At 43.8% G+C, this 27335-nt stretch overlaps 1 protein-coding gene across 1 annotated transcript in view; it reads right to left on the reverse strand.

The window, feature by feature from the left end:
- Positions 1 to 27335, reverse strand: part of LOC126248825 (uncharacterized) — a 651409-nt gene that overhangs the window by 430324 nt on the left and 193750 nt on the right. The window contains exon 2 of the mRNA XM_049950238.1: positions 14119 to 14302. Coding sequence (XP_049806195.1) covers positions 14119 to 14297 — 179 coding nt within the window. The 5' untranslated portion in view covers positions 14298 to 14302. The remainder of the gene's footprint in view (positions 1 to 14118; positions 14303 to 27335) is intronic.

The raw sequence follows: 27335 nt of genomic DNA on the forward strand, positions 1-27335 counted from the left end.
AGACAAGTTTCGTTCTTCGTAGTTTTTCCGTTTGACGCTTATTTCGTGAGATATTTGGCCCGGTCTCGATCAATGCACAGCTGACCTGATATGGGTCCGATACGATAGCACAGCATTCATGTTTGGGCTGTAAAAGCGTTTTTTACGCAACCTCTTTTGCAGACAGACTACAGATTTCCAGTATCCCACAGATTAGTCGTAGCCCCCTGATCGTATTTACTTTATCTAAAAGTGAGTGGTGGTAGTACTTCATACAGGTTGTGCAAAATAAGACTGGCCTGAGAAATATTTTGTGCGCTTTAAGATAGGCAACTCAGCATAAATCATCCGCAGGTGGCACAGATGAAGTGAGCTGCTTTGCTTATCTTAAGTTGCACGAAATATTTCCCGGACCAGTCTTATTTTGCTCACCGTATATATCTACACGCCATTGCTCCAAAGTTGGCCTATTTGTATTACTTGAGTGACTGTTTGAGAGTGTTTAATCCTGGGGTCAAATGATAACATAGCTTACATGAAAAGCTAGCTCGTCTGCCTCCGTAGTGTGTCTGGTTGCTACGCTGAGGACCCGGGTTTGAGGCCCGGTACTGCTAGGGAGTTTTTTCTGGTAGGACTACAGGAATAGGGTGCACTTAGCCCCGTGACGCCAACTGGGGGAGAAGCAGCGGTTCCAGGGTAAGAAACGTCGACAATGGCCAGAAGAGTGGTCTGCTGACAACACACCCCACACAACCGATAATGCCACTGGCAGAGGACGACACGGTGGTCGGTCGGTCACGAGTGGATAATCAGGACCAGAACGCGTAGTTTTGCTTCCTTTGGAGGAAGATGAAATTTGTACGAAACTGACATTTTGTGTAGATATTCCTGGATACTAGCTCAAAAATTTTAAGGGGTAGAATTTGCTGAGAGGTAACTGCAAGTGCGAAATACCTGAGACTGCAACTAGTGATACCCACCAAATCATTAACATGTGTGTCTTTAAACGGCTCTCCATCCAGGATAACGCGCTGCGTCCAATCTTCCAGCAATTTCAACCCAGCCGTAAACCTGGTTAAATATCTCATATTACAGTACTTTTTTTAGAAGGCATCGATGTGGCACCGAATGAATTTTAACGGGTAGAATTTGCTGAGAGGTAAGTGCATCAAGCGCGAAATACCTGAGACTGTAACTAGTGATACCCACCAAATCATTAACATGTGTGTCTTTAAACGGCTCTCTATCCAGGATAACGTGCTGTGTCCAACCTTCCAGGCAATTTCTACCCAGCCGTAAACCTGGTTTAATATCTCATGTTACAGTACTTTTTTTAGAAGGCATCAATGTGGCACCGAATGAAAATCTTTTCGAAAGTCTGGAGACCCCGAATCGACATCGTTTCGGCATCGAGGATATCGCATGTGAAGAGAACTCGTGTTCGGTGCCTCGTGACCGATGTTTTCGCGACCAATACCAATTTTAATGGAAAAAGTTATTTTATTCCAGGTAGGTCATAATGTTTTGAAGTCAGTGTATATTCTACGATTTTGCTACGATGTGGGCATTACAGAACGGTAGTTCTGTGGATCAGTTGCAGTTCCTTTTCGTCATGGGTTGGTGTGATCTGTACTCTTCCAGTTGCTGGGAATATTGCTCTGCTCAAGGGACTTACTGTAATTTATCGTCTCGAGGGAAGGAAATTCTTTCGCAAATTCGGAACAGAGTTCGACATAGATTCCGTTGATGATAAAAGCCTGACTGAGTTTCAGCTTTGTAAGTTGCTTTACGTGTCAATTCATGATTACAATGCCACTCATATTCGCAGCGGTACGGCTACTGATTGATAGAAACATTTCTGATACTCATGTTCCATTGTGAAGGAAAATTTGTGAGGAAAAGAAAGAGGTGAGTGGTTTTTAACCTCTGCTCTACGTATCTCTGAGATCCGTAAGAGTTTTGTGTGGATTCCCGTAAATCCTGATGCACATTTAATATTATCACTCTTAAGCTGAGTTTCGACAAGTGTTTGATTTGTGACCATGTCAACTGGCGATCATTATAGCTTGCAATACGTTATGAGATATACTATCTTGAATGCCTTTCTCGAACGTTCAGATGTTTGGTTTGTATCACCAGTTCTGCCAATAAGCCACATCGAACATAATCTCTACCTTACTCTCGGGAAGTGAAACAGAAAAGGTACTGGGGATGCAGAAGAAGAAAAGAGGAAGGAAGGAAGATTATAGTTTAACGATCCGTCGAAAATGAGCTCATTAGAGATGGAACACAAGCTCACGTTACGGAAGGATATGGAAGGAAATCGGTTGTGGTCGCTTCGTAGGAACCATCACTGCATTTGCCTTAAGCGAGTTACGAAAATAACGAAAAACCCAAATCTGGAAGACCGGACAGGGATATGAACCGTCGTTCGCCCAATGCGCCACTTCGCTCGGTGGCGTGGTGGCACACAGGCTGACCTCAGACTGCATTGAAGTTAGAGGAATTCACTGTTATGATAGAATTGAGAAACGAAATTTTAGTTATGATAAAGACATTACAACTACGAGAACGATGTTTCTCAAACGGAAACTAAAATTCATTCATTAATCTCCACACTGTTGCCTGCATATACAAAACGACTTTAGTATCATCTCACATTGTTAGAAATCAAGCTCGACATTTCCATGATATACGACAAAGTTTCTTTGAATGTTCCCCAAAACCCAACTCAAATAAAAATTTTAATAGAGATTCATTTTCTGTCGATGTTAGTCAAATGCAATAATTTAATTCCGTTTAAGCGGACAGTTTTAGAAAATTTTCTACAGATGTACTTGCGTAAAATTTTCAAGGAACGATTTATTCTGAATTTTTGGTCTTCTTTACTTGATGATCATACTGATTTAGCGAAGATGGCAGGGAAGAAAACGACATCACTTACCACAAGTGACTTCTGTTAAAAACCGCACTCTGCGGCAATGTACGCGAAAAATAAGTACAGAAATAGACTAAAGCGGACAGGAATTCGTCATGGTGTTAACAGGCTCTTAAAGAGATTAATGGTCACGCTAACTGCCTTAAAATTTGTCTTGCCATTGTATTGTTCCTAAAATAACTATGTTTTTTAATTAAGAGACATATTACAAATAAATAAATAAGTGTCGTTAGTGACCTTCATCAGTTGGATAGTTAGTTAGCCTCATGTTCCATGGATCATTCTGCGCAATAAAACTTAATGATATGGAAAGAGTCATTTTACATTCTCATTGCAAATTAATTTTTAAATATAGTTACATGCTGAATATTTGCAAATTTCTTTATGTTTTATTTTTTAATTTAATTTATTTATTCATTTATATTTAAACATACAGATGTGAGTTAGTAATTCCTACCTACCACCTTTTACACATTACCACAACAGACATTCTTCCAAATAACTTCCGGGAATTCAGCCAGGCAACACTTTCAGCGATCGCCGATATTTCGGCGGGAGAACACCCCGCCATTATCAAGGCAAACTGCAACGGACAGGCGACGTACATGCAAATTTAATACCTCGGTTCTCGGACTGAAGCAGGAAAGATAAAACACACACACTGAACACTAGTGCCACCAAAGATGACCAAAGTCAGAGCTATCGATAGTGAGACTATGAATTCGCAGGTGAGGTAGCATTGACTCTGTCCCTCTGTTTTTTGACAAGGGAGAGAGCCGGATTCCAAACAGAGTTTAAACAGAAACCTCCATCCCTGTTGACGAGGTTGCTCGCTAATTTAATCTCAACCGCCTCCCTAAAAACACTGTCCCAATAGCTGGACGTGCATGCCAATATCTCGGTGTTATTATATAACATGGGGTGACCAGTATCCAAGCAATGTTCGGCAATAGCAGATCTATTTAGCTGCTGTAATCATGGGTGCCGTTTATGCTCAGTACATCGGTCCTCCACGGTCCTGATAGTTTGACCAATATATGCCATGCCGTAGCTACAAGGAATACGATATACACCCGCCTTACGCAGTCCAAGATCATCCTTAACGGAACTCAAAAGTGCTCTAATTTTAGATGGAGGTCGAGAAACACATTTCACATCCTATTTCCGTAAAATACGACCGATCTTGTTGGACGTGTTTCCTACGTAAGGCAAAAAGGCAGCAGACTTAGGTATTGACTCAGAATTATCATCAATCACCCGATGTACAGTTGGTCGATAGCGCAACGCACGTTCAATCTGTCTATCACTATAACCATTTTGACGAAATGTAACTTCAAGATGGGACAGCTCAGCTGGCAAAGTCTCAGCGTCAGAAACGACATGTGCCCTGTGTACCAAGGTACGAAGTACCCCCTCACGCTGAGCCGGATGGTGACAACTTTTAGCCTGTAAGTCGGTGTGAGTACGTTTCCTGTAGACTGCATGTCCCAATGATCCATCATCCTTCCTCCTAACCAACACGTCAAGAAAGGGAAGGCAACCATCCTCTTCCACCTCCATCGTAAAACGGATATTCGGGTGGATCGAGTTCAGATGTTCTAGACAGACATTCAAATTCTCCCTACCATAAGGCCAAACAACGAAGGTATCGTCAACGTATCTAAAGATGCATAAAAATTTGCGATCGCACGAGACAACGGACTACCCATCGCAACTCCATCTGTCTGCTCGTAATACTGGACATTAAATAAAAAGTAAGTGGATGTCAACACATGCCGAAAGAGATTAGTTAATTCAGCACCAAACCTGGCCTCAATTAACCGCAACGAATCAGACAGAGGAACACGAGTGAAGAGAGAGACCACATCGACACTCACTAAAATATCAGAGTCATTCAACCTCAGTCCCACCAAACGACGTAAGAAATCAGCTGAGTTCCTGATATTATGTTCACACCGACCTACTTGTGGATTCAACAGAGAAGCAAGATGCTTGGCTACACGATATGTCGGAGCGCTGATGTTACTCACTATGGGACGGAAAGGAACCCCTTCCTTGTGAACCTTCGGAAGGCCATATAACCTAGGGGGAACGGCACTATAGGTGTTAAGACTCTTGATAGTGTCCTGCGACAAACCACTTTTCTTCAGGAGGCTGCTGGACTTTCTCTCAACACTTTTTGTGGGGTCAGCATCGATTCTGCGATACGCTGAATCAGATAGTAAACATTGGAACTTTTGTACATAATCATGTTTATTTAAAACAACGGTGGCATTGCCCTTGTCAGCAGGTAAAATAACAATACTAGGATCAACTTTGAGAGAGTTGAAAGCAAAGGGGCAGAGTCAATGCTACCTCACCTGCGAATTCATAGTCTCACTATCGATAGCTCTGACTTTGGTCATCTTTGGTGGCACTAGTGTTCAGTGTGTGTGTGTTATCTTTCCTGCTTCAGTCCGAGAACCGAGGTATTAAATCTGCATGTACGCCGCCTGTCCGTTGCAGTTTGCCTTGAAAATGGCGGGGTGTTCTCCCGTGGAAATATCGGCGGTCGCTGAAAGTGTTACCTGGCTGAATTCCCGGAAGTTATTTGAAAGTTGTATACGCCAGGAGAAACTCAGGTCTCAAATAGACATTCTTCTGCGGAATAGAAAGAGCTGTCAAAGAAAAATTTTTCAGTGTCTTTTCAAATTTTACTTCGCTGTCTGTGAGACATTTTATAACCTAGGGTAAATCATCAAAAATTTTAGTTGCAGAATTGTGCACCCCTTTTGTGCTAAAGACAACCTTAATGTGGAGTAATGAATGTGATTTTCCTTATGGTACTATAGTTATATACATTACTGATTCTTTTGAACTGCAGTGGATTATTTACAACAAACTTCATGAGAGAATAAATATACTGTGAAGCAGTGGTCAGAATGCTCTACTCATTTAACAGATGGCTACAAAATCATCGTGGACGAGCACCACATATTATTCTGACAGCACATTTTTGAGCAATGAAGATTTTCTTTCTTGAATTTGAGTTACCCTAGAACATTTTTCCATATGACGTTAATGAATGAAAATATGCAAAATATGCCAACTTACTGATTTGTCTCTCCCCAAAGTTTGCAATGATTCTTAGTGGAAGCGTTGCTGAACTAAGTTGTTTTAGGAGTTCCAGAATGTGCTTCTTACAGTTTAAATTCTCATAAATATGGAGACCTAAAAATATGAAGTTTACACCCTATTTCTTACTCCCTCGCCACGTGTTCCATTTCTTATTTATTTATTTAATCCAGACTCTGTCTGGGATGCTGCCTCCCTGTCTGATTTCATCCTACTTTGCGCTTACCTGTCCATATTATAGAATATTGTCATGAGTAACTTGACAATATATTGTACTGGTATAATTAACGCGGTATGATTTTTTAAAAGTTTTCCTTTAAAAGCCGTCATTTAAGCTGGAATTAAATGGCGTTCGCTTTTAAATAAATGCTCAAAAAAGAAAATGTAGATGTCTATCAACGTAACATGTCCGCAAAACTGTACGCGTTTATCACCAGCGGTCTGTTTACAACACGAATTATTGCTTATAGATCTCACCGAAATGAACAAAAAAGTGTAGCAAAATTTTGGTCTAGGCCGATAGATCGTTCCACAAATCAAGTTAGTTTTGTGAATATGCTGTGTGATTGGTATTTACATGGAGATTAACTACCGCTGTTGAGCTGGAAAGATTAGCGCTTAACGCCCTATCTATGACGAGGTCATTAGAGGATGAGAGGGGGAATTCTGATTGGTGTGCTCGTACTTAGCCTTGTTCGTATAGAAAGATCGGCAATGTAAACTTTTCTTCAGTTCGCTTCACTGACAACTACAAGACAGACAAAAAACGTATTCCTGAATCTCGACGTTTTGAAGAGTGGCCAAGAAGATAAAGAAGAAAACGTGGCTACCTGCACCTTGAATGTAAATCCTCCAAACCACATACTTTCATCTCAACTATGCGACGTATATTTCTTGTGATAAAAACTTTTCTGAAGCGATTCATAAATACAAGAGAGTCAGTTACCAAAAATGTTGAATTAAGAGACTGAAAGAACATTTACACATACACGTGTTTGGTTGGTTGTTTCCGTCACCATCTATTGCAAACATAAAAAAACGACGTAACCAGTCAGTGAACTTCAATTTTTTATTTGCGACGCGTGTCGACGATGTTTTCTCCATAATTAGGTGGATGGTTTGGTTTGTAGCTCAGGTGTTATCACGAGAAACCAACGATGTTGAAACATGAAGAATGTTTTAAGTTTATGTCTTCGATTACACAATGCTTGTGGTTGATTAGTAAGAAAAAAATTGCTTGGAACTGATGTGCACAAGTAGGAAATACGTAGTCAAGTTCGTCACATACATGAAAGATCCCTCGATAATCTCTTCTATCTGTCTTACAAACTCCCTCCCCTCTCCTCCCCCCCCCCCCCCATCACCGCCTCGGCCCCGTCCATCCGCCAGACGCTGCTTAGAACCGGGGGTAACCTGATAACCTGAGAATCCAGTCCGTAGACAGTTGTTGATGTCGCCCTTGGTTGCCACTTCCATATTTCATACGACGCCATCCATTTCTTAAGGCATAGTTTAGTTTGGTTCATTTGTACATACCGTGGGTCCTGTCGATGATATCTTGCTGTAAAGTGAAACAAGTCAACAGATTCACAAATATATTACATAATCGTAGTGAAATTGTGGCTACATGCTGTCCATTGAAATGACCGGATTTTGCATTAATCTCAGTCTAAAATTAAATTTAGTAACCGCAGCCATCTCACATGGCTGCATACGTTGGCCATTTATGTGGAACAGAAAATTTAAGTTGTGTATAATGGAGATAATTATTGTTCCGAGAACTAAATTTATAAATTTGAGTGATTGTTAGCCACAAAATTCACGACATAATAGATGTATTTTGAGACTGTTGTTAGTATGCCTAGGATTTTAAATGGTGGACTACGTAAGGGTTAAAGATTTACACCAGCTAATACCTTGATAGTCAAAGTATTGATTACACAGAAACATGTTAAATGTGGAACTGTGTCAGAATACTATTTCATGTGATATTTATGAATGGGAAGGAAGTAAAGAAGGCTACACTTTAACAAGTGAAAATTGAATTAAACATAACTTTTTTAGCTCCATGCGTACAGAGGCTGATTACGCTTCTTGTATCATCAACGAGTAGCACTATTTCTGTTTGATCGGCTGCAGGAATGTGAGTATACTTAGTATCGAACTTCGTCGATCATCTGTATTTACTTGTTTCCTGTCAGAAGCAGTGTCCTCATGGAAACCGCTTGGATTGTTTGATATGACATTCTGCTCTATGTCAGTTATGTGTGAAATAAACCAGTTACTAATTGTTCGTTGAAAACCCCAAAATTTAAATTTCTCTAATAGGATTTTCTAATGTGTAGAGTCACATGTCTTCGATAGATCGCAGAAATTTCCAGTGGATAATAGTTTGACTTTTAAAAATTTCAACTATTTTTGAGTGAATCACTTTATACAGAAATTTTAAGAAGGACATTAATCATTAAACAGGTGGATAAGTAGTAATATCTACGCGATAAAGATAGTGACAGTACAGGGGTATTCTCCTAAATTTCATAGGTTGCTCCATGTCCCACTTAGCGTTCACTAACTAACATAAGTTATACCCCAAGTGCACGCCCGTATTCTGTTGACGGAGCGGCCGCAGCCACCGCAGTAGAGGAAAGAGGTGCTGGCACATGCTCATTTCCTGTCACGTGGCCAGGTGTCCAGATTCATTCTGCGGTAAACCCGATTCGGCACTCTCCCCGAGAAAGCGGGCTACAATTGGCTCGAGCGATGTCGAAAACGTCCCAATACGAGATTTCAATCCACACATTTTCTTATGTCCGACTGCTTTGCTGGGTGGTAACGTGCTCGCCTCCCATGCAAGCGGGCCCGGGTTCGATTCCTGGCCGGGCTGGAGACTTTCCTCCGCTGGAGGACTGGGTGTGTGTGTGTCCTCATCATCATTTCATCCTCAACACCAGCGCGCAAGTCGCCCAATGTGGCGTCGACTGAAATCAGACTTGAAATTGCGAGGTAACGGGCGAGCCGTCGCGCCCTGAAAATATTCTATGTTGAGGAAGCAGTGGCCGCACGGGACGGTGGGCGGGCGCTGGCCGCTAGGCTGGGCGAGCACGTGGTGCTAAACGTTAGCCGGACGAGAGGGGTAGCCCCAGCGCATGGTCCAGCCTCGTGGCTGGGAATTCCATGTCGACACTGTGACGAGGACTGTGCTTTGTGTCGATGAAGGAGATGTCTATGCCGGGAGTGCCAAAGATGGCGGACTTTGTGAAACCATAATAGCAGACATTTCACTGTTCGTATAGGAATTAATAGTAGCCAGATGAATCGTGATGCCTCAAAAAGAAACATGTACATTACTATTATTTGCACGACGATTCTGATGGCGTAATCAGATTTTCAAGATCTTTATTAGTTTAAAGTTCAGTATCTGACGGTAAATTGTACAAGTGACACCCAGCAACCAATTTCCAAAATATAAACGCTTCATCCGATTTTGTCGATCGTCGTGTCTGTAGAGAGCTATTAGTGTAAAACTAAATTGGTATGAATTACAGGCATGTAACTTGAATAGTACATGAGTTACTTGAGGTCAAAAGTGGCCGATTACTACCGATCGTGTCAGGCCATAAGTACTCCACAGTTACACGAAAAAACGGTAGCAGCATGCTTACAATTATATTTATTCATCTATGTCTTTGTTTATATCCGATATATACTATTCATGAAGAAAATGGTTAAATATATACTGTGTTTTAGAAAGCACAGAGACATTAGGCTGCTTGTCTACCTCTTGTTGCTGTTCCTTTGATATATGTTTGTTTAATTTGTTTATGTATTTAATAATGTGTGATAGAGCGTGTTTATGCTCGAGCCGTAGGAATATTTATTTAATTTTAAGTATTTAAATGTAATTCTAGTATTTCGTATATGTTTCATTATGTTGTGAGTGTCCATTGGTTTGAAGACATGGTGCGAGCGCTCTAGCCAATCACAGCGCTCGTGAATAGTGAGACTGGATGGAAGTGGGAGAGGAACATCATTTCGAGAGAGGACACGCGGGCAGTTTTGGAAGTGCGGGAGTGCTGGACAGTACGGCACTGGACACGGGAAGAGCTGGACGCGACGGACGCACATGTCGGCGGAAAGACATGGACAGTGGAGCAGTTTGGGCGTGGTCGCGGCAGATTGACATACTTCGGAGTGCCGACTTGTGCACTTGTGAGATTTCCGTGGCTTCTACAGTTAAGACGTAGTGTGCGTTTAGAAGTGAATATCTCGCGAAAAAATGGTTCAAATGGCTCTGAGCACTATGGGACTCAACATCGTAGGTCATAAGTCCCCTAGAACTTAGAACTACTTAAACCTAACTAACCTAAGGACATCACACACACCCATGCCCGAGGCAGGATTCGAACCTGCGACCGTAGCAGTCCCGCGGTTCCGGACTGCAGCGCCAGAACCGCTAGACCACCGCGGCCGGCGATATCTCGCGAGCTATCTTGTTGTTCATAACTAATTATGTGAAGTACGAATCTATCGTTTCCCTGTTATTCAACTTATATTTTATTTAATTGCCGGACCATCGACACTAGTAAGTGTTTTGCAGAAATATACCGCACTCTCAAAAGTACTTCTCCTATCGTACTCATCATTTAAAGTCGTTAAGATAGTACCTGCAGAGTTTATTTAATTGCAATCTTACATTTATAAATTTATATGTTACATTCATAATTCACAATTCAAAAAATGGTTCAAATGGCTCTGAGCACTATGGGACTTAACATCTATGGTCATCAGTCCCCTAGAACTTAGAACTACTTAAACCTAACTAACCTAAGGACAGCACACAACACCCAGTCATCACGAGGCAGAGAAAATCCCTGACCCCGCCGGGAATCGAACCCGGGAACCCGGGCGTGGGAAGCGAGAACGCTACCGCACGACCACGAGATGCGGACAATTCACAATTGCCGAGTGGCCGGCCGGAGTGGCCGAGCGGTTCTAGGCGCTACAGTCTGGAACCGTGCTGCCGCTACGGCCGCAGGTTCGAATCCTGCCCCGGGCAATAATGTGTGTGATGTCCTTAGGTTATTTAGGTTTAAGTAGTTCTAAGTTCTAGGGGACTGATTACCTCAGCAGTTAAGTCCCACAGTGCTCAGAGCCATTTGAACCATTTGAATTGCCGAGTGATAAGAACCTTTTACCATTCGATTCATGTGTGTATTCTTATCGTATACTGTAGACACAGCAGTATTTGGCCTCTAATGCGGCAGCTACGTATCCTAGCCCCTAGACAGCGAAACCAGCCAAAACTTTTATTAATCATTTCATTTTTTTTTCTATTACCCGTAACTACTGCACCCCAAAGAAACAACTTAAAATCCGTTAATCATAACAGACAGGCTTACAGCTCGACCACATCATTCCGCATCCCAGTACAGGATTCCCAATTCATATCCAACTTCTTCTGTAGTCATCAGTCCGAGGATTGGTTGGCAGCAGATAAGTTGGCAGCAGATCTCCACTCTTTACGTCTTTCCAATTTCCTCTTAATTTCTCAATATGTCTTACATCACACACCCTTTTTACTCTAATCTTGAACCTTCAAAAACTGCAGCGAATAAAGTAACACAGAAACTAAGTAAGATCGCGTAACTTGCCACTGGTTGGATCAAACGCTACGATTATGGAATTACAGCCGAGGAAAATGTGTGACTTCCAATACTGGAGGCAATTCACAATGGCCATCCGTTCCTCTCCCTGATGAACCTCGACATTCCACGAACTGAAAGTTTTTGGAACATATTGCTTTGGAAAGACTAACGAAGCTTATCCAAGATAATGGTGGCTGAAATCCGTGGCCGTGGATTAAACGACTTTAACAAAAAAAAAAAAAAAAAAAAAAAAAAAGTCTATACGCGTATTACGTATTATATAAATTTAATCATGTCAAGACGCGTTTCGGGTTTTCACCCACCTTCAGTTAGCGTAATATATTTATCTCTTCATTAATACTACGGTTTTGTGGACTGCATTTTGATCGCTGCAACTGCCTTTTGTTCTGTAACTCGTAGCTCTTTGTTTCACATTTATGTGCATGACACACGTACTTTTAGTGACGTTACCGTCTCGGACGGCGAGATGGAGCTATCACAACTGTCCAGAATCGATCCAGATTTTCCGCCCTTACCGCCGATGGCGCTGCGAGCTTCGAATGGTCGCCACAAGACAAACGCCACACCCTCTAGGTGATCGCCGCCTAACCTGCCAGGATCCCGTAGCCGAGAAGACAACTACCGCCTCGGACCCGGACTGCCCTTGGACTATGTTATTCTGTACTTCTTGTTCACCGTTTGTCTACCCAGTGAATACGGAATGAAGAGTGTTAGTAAACCTAAACCTTAACATTTAGATTTATTCGTATACTGTTGCAGCACAGCGTTCGCTACATCCCATGTCACGATCAACAATGGCTGCTTGTTAGTTTTTTATGTGAATAAAAAAAACTGTAAGCACTATGTTTCATATCAACTACGAGGGTGAGTCAAATGAAAACCTTAAATTTGTAATAACAAATCGAAATTTCGCCCTGTTATCCTGTAAGTTGGTAAGAGTGCTACAAACAGCGTGCAGAGTCGCCTGTAGGTGGCATCATAGTGCAGATGCACGCATACCGTCGGAGTATCAGTATAAAGATGGCTGCCCCACTTGCGACTTGCACCAGGGAAGAACAGCCTTCTGTTATTCGGTTTTTGCGTAGTGAAGGTGTGAAACCTATTGAAATTCATCGACGAATGAAGGTTCAGTACGGTGATGCATGTTTGTCACAGCAGCAAGTCTACGAATGGAGTAGGAAGTTCGCAAATGGTGTGACTTCAGAGGAAGATGCTCCTCGTCCAGGTCAGGCACAACGAGTTGAAGGAAAACCGCCGAGTGACACTGAATGTCATTGAAGCATGTTTACAGATTAGTCATGGGTCAGCACCCACATTGTGCATGATGTGCTCCAGTTTCACAAAGTGTCTGCAAGATGGGTGCCACGGCAGCTGACTCCTGAAATGAGAGAACGACGTGTTGATGCTTGTGAAGAACTTCTTCGGCGCTTTGAACGAGATGGTGATGGCTTCCTTGCAAGAATTGTTACTGGGGACGAAACCTGCGGTCACTTCCATTTTGAGTGTCTTCCTCATCCACCATACTTATCAGACCTTGCCCCAAGTGATTTCCGTATGTTTGGACCACTGAAAGACGCAATGGGAGGAAAGCAGTTCCGTTCTCATGAAGAGTTACGCCACGTGGTGCATGAATGGTTGCGCGGACTACCAAAAGAATTTTTTTCTAAAGGAATTTATGCACTTCGTAAGTGCTGGCGGACTTGCATTGAGAGTGGGGGAGATTATGTTGATAAGTGATACAGCTTTGTACTACTTCTGCACAATAAATAATATTTAAACAATATTTAAGGTTTTCATTTGACTCACCCTTGTACTTCTGTATCTCTCTATAAACCGTGGACCTCGGCGAGATGCGCTGGTTTGCGTGGCTCGAAGATACAGAGAGCCAAATCGGAGGCCCAACCACAACGAAATTGTATCTGTGAAATGCCCAGATAACCGTGTGGTTCCAGAAAAGGGGCAGCAATCGTTTCAGTTGTTGCAGGGGCAGCATTCTGGATGATTGACTGGTCTTAACCAACCTGTCGTTACTGTGTCGGTTTTGCGAACGAATGAAAACCACGGGAGACTGCAACTGCTATATTCCCCTAGGACTTGAAGCTGTACTGTACGGTTTAATGTCGATGGTAACCTCTCGGGGAAAATAATCCGGAGACCAAATAGCCCCCCGTTCGCCTTTTCTGGCGGGGGCTACTCGGGAAGATGCGATCATCGAGATAAGCAAAACTGTCGTCCGATAGACTTGCGAGGAGGCGAAGAGAGCTTTGTCGAACCAGTCTTCGAACTGAAGACCACCACAACAACACAAACATCTTTTTATTTTTGAACCCAAATGTATTGGGTACTCTGTATAGTGGTGACTGTCTCAAAGCTGTTGTTAAATGTAAATAACTAAGAAAGAAGGGAGAAGTGCGTACTCACGTTCTCTGGTCCTTGGTGAAGGCGTTCCGGTAGAGCGCGCTCAGCAGTCCGAAGGAGACGACGAAGAGCAGCAGCTCGCGGTAGATGAGCTTGTACAGGCTGCCGCGCCACATGAACAGCAGGCGCGTGAACCCGCCGCTCGTCGACGACGCCACCTCATACTGGTAGCTCACCGTCATCTCACCTGCACAGCACCACGCACTCTCAGTGTCGCGTCCTACAGACATGAAGCCAAATTTGTGTCTGCGTTGAGGGTTTCTCTGTAGGGAGAGCCGCGCGGGGTAGCCGTGCGGTCTTAGGCGGCCTGCCACGGCTCGCGCAGCTACCCCCGTCGGAGGTTCGAGTCCTCCCTCGGGCATGGGTGTGTGTGGTGTCGTTAGAGCAAGTTAGTTTAAGTTAGATTACGTAGTGTGTAAGCCTAGGGACCGATGACCTTAGCAGTCTGGTCCCATACGAACTTACCACAAATTTCCAAAAATTTCTGTACAGAGAACTCAGTATCTTATCTCGGATGCAGTATCATCGATTGATAGACACTTCAGGTGCGCACCAGGGAAGTGTGTTGGCGCCCCTGCTGTTCTTGTTGTATGTTAAGACCTGGCAAACAATATTAACAGTAACTTCAGACTTTTTTTAATCTGTAACGAAGTACTATCAGAAAATTGCTGTACAAATATATGTTTACATCTTCGTAATATTTCAGAGTGGTGCGAAGATTTTCAACTTGCTTTAATTGTGCCTAAATGTAAAACTGTGCACGTCACAAAACGAAAAAAAAAAATGCACTGTTCCATCACTATAAAATGACTGAGTCGCAAATGCTGTCGGTGGACGCATATAAATACCGGGCAGTAACGGTTCATGGAGATACGAAATGTAACGATCACGTAGGCTTATTTGTAGGTAAATCAGGTGGCCGACATCCATTCATTGTGAAATGTCCCCTTAGAAGAATTATGAATGACTGTGCTAGTAAACTTCTACGTTGTTTGATTTTCAAACAACTGAGCAAAATTGAATGTACTCGGACATTTCTCTCTTTACTTATTCCGATCATCACTAAACTGACACACAATATTTCTAGCGCAACGCAGTCTGACTTTCAATAATCCCCACAAAAGAACGGCCCTGACTAACAATAACCTATACCTTTCATGAATCACTTACAAAAATCTTCGTTACTCGAACGACTGCAATACAGCGAGCGCCAATACTGCCAGCTAAATAAAAGATTCTAACTACTGAAGGCACTAACTACCGATAGGCATAGTTAGCAAATGAAAGACTTTGACAGAGAACAAACAATGAATTTACTTTTATAATGTATATATGATCTCCATCTTTACAAATTTCTTTTTTCTGGCGGACACACGTCCAGATCGTCTGCTTATAGCAACCTCTCAAAACTCTGGCATCTCTCTCTCCACATCCACCACTGCTGGCGGCTCACCTCCAACTGCGCAACGCTAGCGTTGTTCACATCCAATTGCCCAACACTACAATAGCGAATATTCCAACAATGCCAACCAGCCACAGACTACACACAGCACAGTCAGTGATGTTCATACAGAGCGCTACGTGGCGTTACCAACATAAAAACCTAAACAGCCTACTTACATAGCCCCCATGCTCCCCACAAAAACATTTTACAAATTTTTGGCCAGTAGCCTAAACAGCCTATTTACAATTGGTAAGATGCTGCGAAAATGCAAGCTGTCTTCAAAGGAGACTTACTACAAAACACCCTGGCGACCCATCCTCCAATATTGAACGTATACAAAGAAGAGCAACACATGTGGTGACAAGTTAGTTTCACCCGTGGTAGACGCTACAGAATATCAAGTGCAAGCAGACTCAACACAGACGCTAAGTATCGGGCGAAAGCCTTCTTAAAAAGTTTCAAGAACCAGCATTGAGTAAACCCCACTACTGCAGCCGCAGAATGGCGAAGACAGTGTTAGACTACTTACAGTGCGCCAGAGGTGTTCGGGCAACCATTCTTCCCGCGCTGCATACTGTAGTTAGTGGTATAATGGGAATTACCCGCTGTCACGCACTTCACAAAAATGTTCAAATGTGTGTGAAATCTTATGGGACTTAACTGCTAAGGTCATCGGTCCCTAAGCTTACACACTACTTAACCTAAATTATCCTAAGGACAAACACACACACCCATGCCCGAGGGAGGACTCGAACCTCCGCCAGGACCGCACGCACTTCTTAGTGCATTGTAGAATACGGATGTAATTGTACACTACTGGCCATTAAAACTGCTACACCAAGAAGAAATGCAGATGATAAACGGGTATTCATTGGACAAATATATTATATTAGAAATGACACGTGATTACACTTTCACGCAATTTGGGTGCATAGATCCTGAGAAATCAGTACCCAGAACAACCACCTCTGGCCGTAATAACAGCCTTGATATCCTGGGCATTGAGTCAAACAGAGATTGGATGGCGAGTACAGGTATAGCTGTCCATGCAGCTTCAACACGATACCACAGTTCATCAAGAGTAGTCACTGACGTATTGCGACGAGCCAGTTGCTCGGCCACCATTGACCAGACGTTTTCAATTGGTGATAGATCTGGAGAATGTGCTGGCCATGGCAGCAGTCGAACATTTTCTGTATCCAGAAAGGCCCGTACAGGACCTGCAACATGCGGTCGTGCATTATCCTGCTGAAATGTAGGGTTTCGCAGGGATCGAATGAAGTTTAGAGCCACGGGTCGTAACATATCTGAAATGTAACGTCCACTGTTCAAAGTGCCTCAATGCGAACAAGAGGTGACCGAGACATGTAACCAATGGCACCCCATACCATCACGCCGGGTGATACGCCAGTATGGCGATGACGAATACACACTTCCAATGTGCGTTCACTGCGATGTCACCAAACACGGATGCGACCATCATGATGCTGTAAACAGAACCTGGATTCATCCGAAAAAATGACGTTTTGCCATTCGTGCACCCAGGTTCGTCGTTGAGTACACCATCGCAGGCGCTCCTGTCTGTGATGCAGCGTCAAGGGTAACTTCAGCCATTGTCTCCGAGATGATAGTCCATGCTGCAGCAAACGTCGTCGAACTGTTCGTGCAGATGGTTGTTGTCTTGCAAACGTCCCCATCTGTTGACTCAGGGATGGAGACGTGGCTGCACGATCCGTTACAGCCATGCGGATAAGATGTCTGTTATCTCGACTGCTAGGTATACGAGGCCGTTGGGATCCAGCACGACGTTCCGTATTACCCTCCTGAAACCACCAATTCCATATTCTGCTAACAGTCATTGGATCTCGACCATCGCGAGCAGCAATGTCGCGATACGATAAACCACAATCGCAATGGGCTACAATCCGACCTTTATCAAAGTCGGAAACGTGATGGTACGCATTTCTCCTCTTTTCACGAGGCATCACAACAACGTTTCACCAGGCGACGCTGGTGAACTGCTGTTTGTGTATGAGAAATCGGTTGGAAACTTTCCTCATGCCAGCACGTTGAAGGTGTCGCCACCGGCACCAACCTTGTGTGAATGCTCTGCAAAGCTAATCATTTGCATATCACAGCATCTTCTTCCTGTCGGTTAAATTTCGCGTCTATAGCACGTCATCTTCGTGGTGTAGCAATTTTAATGGTCAGTAGTGTACATATCTTTATTATTTTATTTCTTGATTTATTACGTCTTTTATATCTTTTCATTATATAAATATTTGTCAAAACATCATATCCTCCCCACAGTTACAGAGCAAATGAATACATTACTGTTACGTCCACTTTGGAGAAAAAAAAATCGATACGGATTCCGTAAACGAAGTCTTCTGAGACTAAGCTCTGTTCATCATTAGATCCAACATGCAGTAGATAAAGTCGCCGTTGTTCATGCCATATTCCCCGACTTCCCGCAGGCGCTCGATACAATTTCCTGTTGTCACTTGGTGAAGAAAATACGAGTTTACGGAGCATTGGGGCAGATTTTTGTATACATTTAGCACTTTTTAATCGACAGGAAAAAACACGTCGCAGATAATCGTCAGATCTAAACTTTAGGAATACAACAAGCGATTGTTAGGGCCGATACAATGATGCTGTTCTATATAGCAACGATTCAACTCCAGAATACGGAAGCGACATGCAGGATGACCTGCATAGGGTGGACGTTTGGTGTGAGGACTGACAAGTACCCTCAACGCAAGTAAGAACTATGTAGTGTTCATTAATAGACAGAAAGAAGCATTACTGTTCCTTAACAACATTGACCATATTCGACCTGTTGTGCAACAGTAAGACGGAGTAACATCTGAACTATTACGGAACTGAAAATTTTGTGCTTTCTCTGCGTTTTCAGATAAATTAAAATGGTTCAAATGGCTCTGAGCGCTATGGGACTTAACATCTGAGGTCATCAGTCCCCTAGAACCTAGAACTACTTAAACCTAACTAACCTAAGGACATCACACACAGCCATGCCCGAGGCAGGTTTCGAATCTGCGACCACTGCGGTCGCGCGGTTTCAGACTGAAGCGCCTAGAACCTCTCGGCCACACCAACCGGCGATAAACTAAAAGCCGAAAACTAACAAGACATGTCGTATGCGAAAAAAAGGCAACAAACAAAAATTATGCAATGATTTTAAAGTAAAAAGAATAAACAAACCACCGATGGTGGTGGCATTTTACTGTAGCTAGTTTGGGAAACTAAATAGACAAGAAGTATTCGTATCAAAGGTGGCTTACAATCTCATATTGAGTAGTATGATACTTGAAAAAGCTTCTGCTACATGCGATAATGATGGAAGTTGAAGAAATGAGTTAAAATTTATGCCATAGCCAGGAGCTGAAACTGCATCTCCTTGCTTCCCACGCAGGTATGCTGGCCATCATACCACCTTACACTTTAGCAGTTTAGATAACTCACCTGTACAGACTACTCTTGTCCAATTCCCCCCCCCCCCCCAACACAAAATTTAATTCACGTCCTCAATTTATTGTGTTACTGTAAAATGTACTGTTGCTCTGGTACAATGATTAGCACCCTTGTCTAGTAAGCAAGGAGACTTTGGTTCAAGCCCAGGCTGTGGAATAAATTTCTAATCATTTCTTCAGCTACCGTCATTATCATAGATTACGTTGAGATTCATACACACATGAAAAAAGTTTTGCATCACGCCGGTTCCCAGAACTCCTGAAGATAGTCGTTGAGTGTGCCTATTGTATTACTGACGCAATCCATTTGACTGTTCAGAGATGCCACTAAACCCACCCGAAGATGTGAACAACCATGTATGAGCAGCGCCTATTAGACAGAGGGGGTCCGACAGCCGATCAGTTCGTCATTCCACCAGGAATTTGATACACGGCTCGTGTTGTCTGTAGCCCAGCCATGTCTAGACGGTCAATACCGCGGTTCGATCGCGTCCGCATTGTTACTTTGTGCCAGGAAGGGCTCTCAGCAAGGACAGTGTCCAAGCGTCTAGGAGTGAACCAAAGCGATGTTGTTCGGACATGGAGGATATACAGAGACAGGAACTGTTGATGACATGCCTCGCTCAGGCCGCCAAAGAGCTACTACTGCAGTAGATGACCGCTACCTACGGATTATGGCTCGGAGAAACCCTGAAACTAACGCTACCATGTTAAATAATGCTTTTCGTGCAGCCACAGGACGTCATGTTACGACTCAAACTGTGCGTAATAGGGTGCATGATGCGCAGATTCACTCCCGACGTCCATGGCGAGGCCCATCTTTGCAACCACGACACCATGCAGCGCGGTACAGATTACAGATGTGACCAACAGCATGCCGAATGGACCGCTCAGGATTGGCATCATCTTCTCTTCACCGATGAGTGTCGCATATGCCTTCAAGGAGACAATCGTCGGGGACTTGTTTGGAGGCAACACGGTCAGGCTGCACGCCATAGACAAACTGTCCAGCGAGTGCAGCACGTTGGAGGCTACCTGCTGTTTTAGGGTGGCACTATGTGGGGCCGACGTACGCCGTTGGTGGTCATGCAAGGCGCCGTAACGGCTGTACGATACGTCAATGCCATCCTCCGACCGATAGTGCAACCATTTCGGTAGCATATTGGCGAGGCATTCGTCTTCATGGACGACAATTCGCGCCCCCTTCGTGCACATCTTATGAATGACTTTCTTCAGGAAAACGACATCGCTCGACTAGTGTGACCAGCATGTTCTCCAGACATGAACCCTATCTAACATTCCTGGTAGATATTGAAAAGGGCTGTTTACGGACCACGTGACCCACCAACTACTCTGAGGGATCCACGCTGCATCGCCGCTGAGGGGTGGGACACTCTGGACCAACAGTGCCTTGATGAACTTGTGGATAGAATGCCACGACGAATACAGTCATGCATCAATGCAAGAGGACGTGCTACAGGTTATTAGAAGTACCGGTGTGTACAGCAATCTGGACCACCAACTCTGAAGGTCTCGCTGTATGGTAGTACAACATGCAATACGTGGTTTCGATGAGCAATAAAAAGGGCGGAAATGATGTTTATGTAGACCTCTATTCCAATTTTCTGTACAGGTTCCGGAACTCTCGGAACCGAGGTGATGCAAAACATTTTTTGATGTGTGTAAATTTCAAGAAAAATGTAACTGTGTGAATTCTTTCGCTATATGTCACAGCAATAAAATCTTCCTGTGTTTCTAATCACGTCAGTATGCGAGAGTCACACGTTCTACCCTCGTTGGGTTCAAATGGCTCTGAGCACTATGGGACTCAACTGCTGAGGTTATTAGTCCCCTAGAACTTAGAACTAGTTAAACCTAACTAACCTAAGGACATCACAAACATCCATGCCCGAGGCAGGATTCGAACCTGCGACCGTAGCGGTCTTGCGGTTCCAGACTGCAGCGCCTTTAACCGCACGGCCACTTCGGCCGGCCCCTCGTTGGGGTCACTTGCACTCCACTGAGAATGGGCAATGTTATAAGCACTCGAAGGTGGCTTAGTATTGTAGGGTGATATCATGCACGTGAGCTCTGCTTTGGTTTTTCTTTCGCGGCGTCGTAAATCCGTCCAACGAGCTAAACTAGCTTTGTGAACAAAAATAGGGTGGATAAAGGCTTCACCAACGACTCTTTGTTGTGAGCAGCACTATGAAGTCAATACTAAGCTTCCTATTTAGCCCACTGCGTAGCATAGAATTTACATGTAATTCTAGGAGCAACATTCAATACACTGTGCTATAATCTTCTCACCATTTCCTATTCAGTGAATTCGTTTTCTACTGCACGTTTGATATAGACATTTCTAAGCACGTACCTCCTGCCCTTTCAAAGGAGCCGGTCGCTGTGGACGAGCGGTTCCAGGCGCTTCAGCCCGGAACCGCGCTGCTGCTACGGTCGCAGGTTCGAATCCTGCCTCGGGCATGGTTGTGTGCGATGTCCTTATGTTATTAGGTTTAAGTAGTTCTAAGTCTAGGGGACTGATGACCTCAGATGTTAAGTCCCATAGTGCTTAGAGCCATTTGAAACATTTGAACCTTTCAGAGGAACCATCCCGGCACTTGCTGGAGCGATATAGGGAAATCACGGAAGACCTAAATCAGGATGGCCGGACGCGGGATTGAGCCGTTGTCATCCCGAATGCGAGTCCAGCCTGCATTTTGTCTTGCTGTTATGTGAAGTGAGCCGCCAAATCCGTGAAAAAGTTTACGTGAGATGCCAGATCTTTTTCTGTGTATGTGGTAGCGGTAACTGGAGCATTACTAGACCGAACACGTACCAGGTAAATTGCAGTGTACACAGCTAAGGTATCACCAAATAAGATTCACGTAATAGAGTATAGGTTAAATTTGCTATATTAAAGCGGCAATAATCACCCATTCACTCAGCTGAAAGTGCTGTCAGACTACTCTAATGGATCATTTCAGATAATGGGGACAGGTACTGGTACGCGCGCAGTCTGTAAGAGCACAGTCTGACGGAAGATATATAATGTCGAGTATTTTTTGACGTCTGTAACTAACGCAGATACTGTGAGTGTTGGCCATCTCAGTGCGCTTTAAACAAGATAACATACAGACGATGAGTTATTGCACGAGGTCGACATTTTCTGTAGTACCATTGAGTGTTTCCTCGCTTCTTGAATATTCTGTTCAGTTGTGAAAAAAAAAACTATCGATTACGTTCAACTTCTGGACCACTGCATACAGATTGTTGCCATCATCCAATCTGACAATGATCTGGCCATGTATAACGTCATCCAACAGTGTTGTCTATTCGATCCTGTTCACCTACGAGACTAAAACTGTTTCGTCATCTCTTTCTCGCTATAGGTTAGTCCTCACACTGTCACCGCAGTGCCGGCCGCGGTGGTCTAGCGGTTCTAGGCGCTCAGTCCGGAGCCGCGCGATTGCTACGGTCGCAAGTTCGAATCCTGCCTCGGGCATGGATGTGTGTGATGTCCTTAGGTTAGTTAGGTTTAAGTAGTTCTAAGTTCTAGGGGACTGATGACCACAGATGTTAAGTCCCATAGTGCTCAGAGCCATTTGAACCATTTTTTTTTTTTGTCACCGCAGTGGATCATTTTTGTGTGTCGCTTGAAGATCCCTTAACTTACGAGGACATACAGATGAACTGTATAGATAAATGACCATGGAATCCTATTAGGGAAAATATTACGGAGGAAAAATAATCCACCATTCGGATCTCCGGTCAGGGACTACCCAGGAGAATGTTGTTTTCTGGCGTAACCACAAGCGCCAGAACCAAGATGAAGAACGGAAGATCAGAAAAGGCGGCGAAATTACGTCAGCCAATAGTGCACTGGTTAGGACCTCACCACGACAGGAGCTCTCTGCAAGAAGTGAATATAACCGCCGTTCCTGCCAGCCTCGGCCACTCAGATCGGCTCAGTATACGGACATTAGCGGACAGGATTCGCCGAGCAGTATTAGTGATGTGTCTCAATTTGCAGGAACACCGCACAGCCAAGAATATTACTGTTTGCATGTCTCCCATCGTTTGCGACTACCCCTTGTAAATCTCCAAGTTAAGTATTGTCAATTTGCTTTATAGAAATAAAACTACTAATGGTATCTGCTTGAATTGTTGTATAGCATTCCGAGAACGCAGCATCCCTTAGGCACCCTGTACGAGACGAGTGGGCAAGACCCAACAACTGGCGACGAGGTGTTACAAACAAACTCCGTACCTCACGGCCACGGCATTTTGTGTATATTGTGCTGGCGCCTTAATTCTCTCTTGTCCTTACTTTTCAGGGGCGTTCGCTTTGCTTTAACAGTTTCATGTCGTTTTTGCTAATCAGTGTTTTCAGGTGGGCGCTGCAGAAACTTTCTTTGTACGTATTTTTGTCTATTTATTACATTTATGTCTTCCAACATGCCCCCCCCCCCCCCTCCACCTGTCCTGCCGCAGCCGCAAGCGTTAGATGCCACACAGCTTATGCAGATGCTTCGGTTTAAGATGCAGCAGTTATCTACCCTGCTAAACACGGTGCAGCAGGTACTCGCCAACGCTGCGTGCCCGCGGTGCAAGCACCGCCTACAACTGCTGCTATACCACCTTTCTGACAGTTTAGTGAACAAGACGAGGAATGGTTCGAGTGGTTCCAACAATTCGAGGCACATTTACTAGCTCGCAATATACCACGTACTATGAAACTTCATTATCTATTATCCACGATAGGAAGTTCAGTGTTCCGCCTCATTCAAAAACATTTTCCTAACGCCACTCAGAGTGAACTTGATTACGACCAGGTTGTACAGTCACTAACAAACTATTATGACCAACAAGTGAATGTGGTAGCGGCTAGGTATCAATTCTTTAATTGCAAAAAACGGTCAGAACAAACGTATCACGAGTGGTAACAGATTTGCAAGGTATGACAGGGAAACGTAAACTCAAATGTGCTTGCGGTGCTTCATTTTCAGATATTATGATGCGTGATGCGATTGTGTACAAAGTACCTGATGTCAAACTCAGATAACAAATTTTGAAACAGTCCGATCCATCATATCAGGAGCTAGTGCAAATACTAGATCAGTACGATTCCGGTGCCTTATTGGCTCATAGATTTGAGCAGCCAGCTGTTTGCCGGGTTGAGTACCTTAGTTGCGATGGCCCCATTCCGCACCGGCCGAGTAAACAATCTCCCATGCCACGTATGCAGTTCGCTACGCAGGTGAACAGAATTACGTCTTGCCCTAGGTGTTATACACGGCACAAACGCCAAGACTTCCCCTCTGGACTAGCTCAGCGTTACGCTTGTGGTAGGAAAGGACATGTGCAATCTGTATGTTTGCAGTGGAACAAACATCAGAATTCGACCCACTCACAAAAAGTTAGTCACATGGCCCATGTCATTAATGCAGTATATTCCAAGTCTGCAACTAGCAAGCGTGCAGTTTCGTCAGTGACACGTCAATCAAACAAACATTTTGTTCATTTTTTCATTTGTGGAAAATGTGGGAAATTTCAGTTGGACACAGGTGCCTCTGTCACATTGCTCAATCGTTACACATATGAAATGTTAGGCTCCCCACGCCTCTCTAAAACTAGAACGCAACTGATGGCTTATAATGGACAAGGCATTTGTGTTCTCGGAACATGAACTTTGCCTGCTATGTATCGCTCGCATACGCGAACAGTGACTTTTACAGTGCTACAATCACGCGAGTGTGAGAACATATTTGGTCTTGATTCTTTTGATTTGTTTGGCTTTAGCATTCAGGACAATGTGTCTGAATTCAATGAAAAAGACAGTGTAGCTAGCTTGCTAAAAGAATTCCCGGAACTCTTTTCTGAAGGTTTAGGAAGAGCTAACAATTTTGTTGCACATATTACGCTGAAAGACAATGCTCACTCGAAATTTTGCCGGGCTAGAACTGTTCCCATTGCATTACGGGACAAAGTCGCTGCTGAACTTAAAAGAACTGCAACAAAGCGGAGTTATTATGCCCACATCAGCTAGTCAATGGGCAAGTCCACTGGTTAACGTCCCAAACCTACAGGTCGCATTCGCCTCTGTTATGACTTTAAGTCTACGATCAACCCACAAACTGTGATTGATACTTATCCATTGCCACGCCCTCAGGATCTTATCGACAAATTAGGCGCTGGACCGTATTTTTCAAAAATTGATTTGCGTGACGCGTATCTTCAAATACCGCACGATTAAGAATCTCAAAAAATGTGTGTAGTGAATATTCACTTGGGCTTGTTTAAATATTTGCATTTGCCGTTTGGCAGTGCTTCTGCGCCCGCCGTTTTTTAACGGTATCTGGAACAGCTAACTGCACAAGTGCCAAACTGTTCAAACAATCTGGACGACATTGTCGTAACAGGTCGTACACCTGAAGAACATATTGCAAATTTACGTGCTTTGTTTCGTGTGTTCTCTGAAGCAGGACTAAAGTGTAGATTGGACAAGTGTGATTTTTTAAACCTGAGTTGCAGTGTCTTGGTTTTTTCATAAACACTCAAGGTGTACATCCTCTTCAACCGCATTTGTTAGCCATAAGAGACTCGCCAGTTCCTCGCAATATCAGAGAATTGCAGTCAGTCTTAGGGAAAATGAACTATTATATTCAGTTCATACCGAATGCTGCACAATCGCAGCTCCATTGCATCGCTTGCGTCGCAAGAATGTCCCCTTTGTTTGAACAGATGAGTGTCAAGTAGCTTTTCAAAAACTTGAAAAAGAGTTGCTCAGTGATCGATGCTTATTTCACTTAGATCCTGAAAAACCAGTTGTACTGCAAGTTGACGCTTCCTCTTACGGAATCAGTGCAGTGTGTTCGCACAGAATTGATGATACAGACAGACCTATTGCTTTCGCATCAAAAGTGTTGTCCAAAACTCAGTGTAACTATACACAAACTGAGAAAGAGTCTTTGGCCATTGTGTATGATGTCATCAAATTCCACCACTATTTTTATGGCAGAAAGTTCTACTTAGTAACGGATCACAAGCCTTTGCAGTCCTTGTTTCGTCCGACGAAACCGGTGCCTGTACGAGCTGCCCAAAAATTACGAAGATGGGCTTTGTTGTTGTCTCAATACCAGTACGAGATTTTGTATCGTCCGACAGCTCAACATGGTAATGCCGACGTACTTTCACGTCTTCCTATTGGCCTTGATATAGACTTTGACGCTTCTGCTGCATCTTGTTGTCACATCGATGATCAGGATTCTGAATTGGAAATTGCACAGGTCACGGAAGCTGGTCCAGATCTGAACAGTGAACTCTAGTGCGCCGATACTTTGCACGTCGATATAGCCTCGCTATACAGAAAGACGTAATTCTTGTTCAGAATGTCAGTGGACATTCAAGTGTGTTGATCCCTAAAGCTTTGCAAAAGAAGTGTTGAAAATATGAAATGCGTGTGAAATCTTATGGGACTTAACTGCTAAGGTCATCAGTCCCTAAGCTTACACACTAGTTAACCTAAATTATCCTAAGGACAAACACACACACCCATGCCCGAGGGAGGACTCGAACCTCCGCCGGGATGAGCCGCACAGTCCATGACTGCAGCGCCTTAGATCGCTCGGCTAATCCCGCGCGGCAAAAGAAGTGTTGCAGTTAGTTCACCATCGACTCTGGAGGATTGTTCGTACAAAACAGTTAGCGCGTCGGCACTGTACTTGGCATGATATGGACGCTCAAATAGAACTGATAACGTCACAGTGTCACGCATGTGCGGAAAATCAGTCCTCTCCGCCATAAAAATTCTCTGCTTGGCCTGAGTCGCAATAACCATGGCAAATTGTGCACATAGACTTCGCGGGACCTTTTTGGAACACTCGCTGGTTGATTGTGGTTGACTCATATAGCAAGTTTCCTTTGTTGTGCCCACGAACTCGACAATGTCCCGTAGCACAGTTCATGGTGCTGTCATCGATTTTTTGCCTCGAAGGTTTACCTGAGGTAATAGTGTCAGACAACGGAGCTCAGTCCACGGCAAACGAATTTCAAACATTGTGTGAACGCAATTGCATACATCATTTCACTAGTGCACCGTTCCATCCACAGTCAAACGGCGAAGCGGAACCTTTTGTCAGAACATTCAAGCAGCAGATAGTCAAACTTAGGTTCCGAACACACCAGGGATCAAGCATTGCAACTGTTTCTCTCCTCATATGTCCGCACCCACGAGATGGACCATCGCCGGCGGAATTGCTTCACGGCCGCCGCCATCGGACGCT

Source organism: Schistocerca nitens, chromosome 3 (assembly GCF_023898315.1).
Source record: "Schistocerca nitens isolate TAMUIC-IGC-003100 chromosome 3, iqSchNite1.1, whole genome shotgun sequence".
Taxonomy (NCBI): Eukaryota; Metazoa; Arthropoda; class Insecta; order Orthoptera; family Acrididae; genus Schistocerca; species Schistocerca nitens.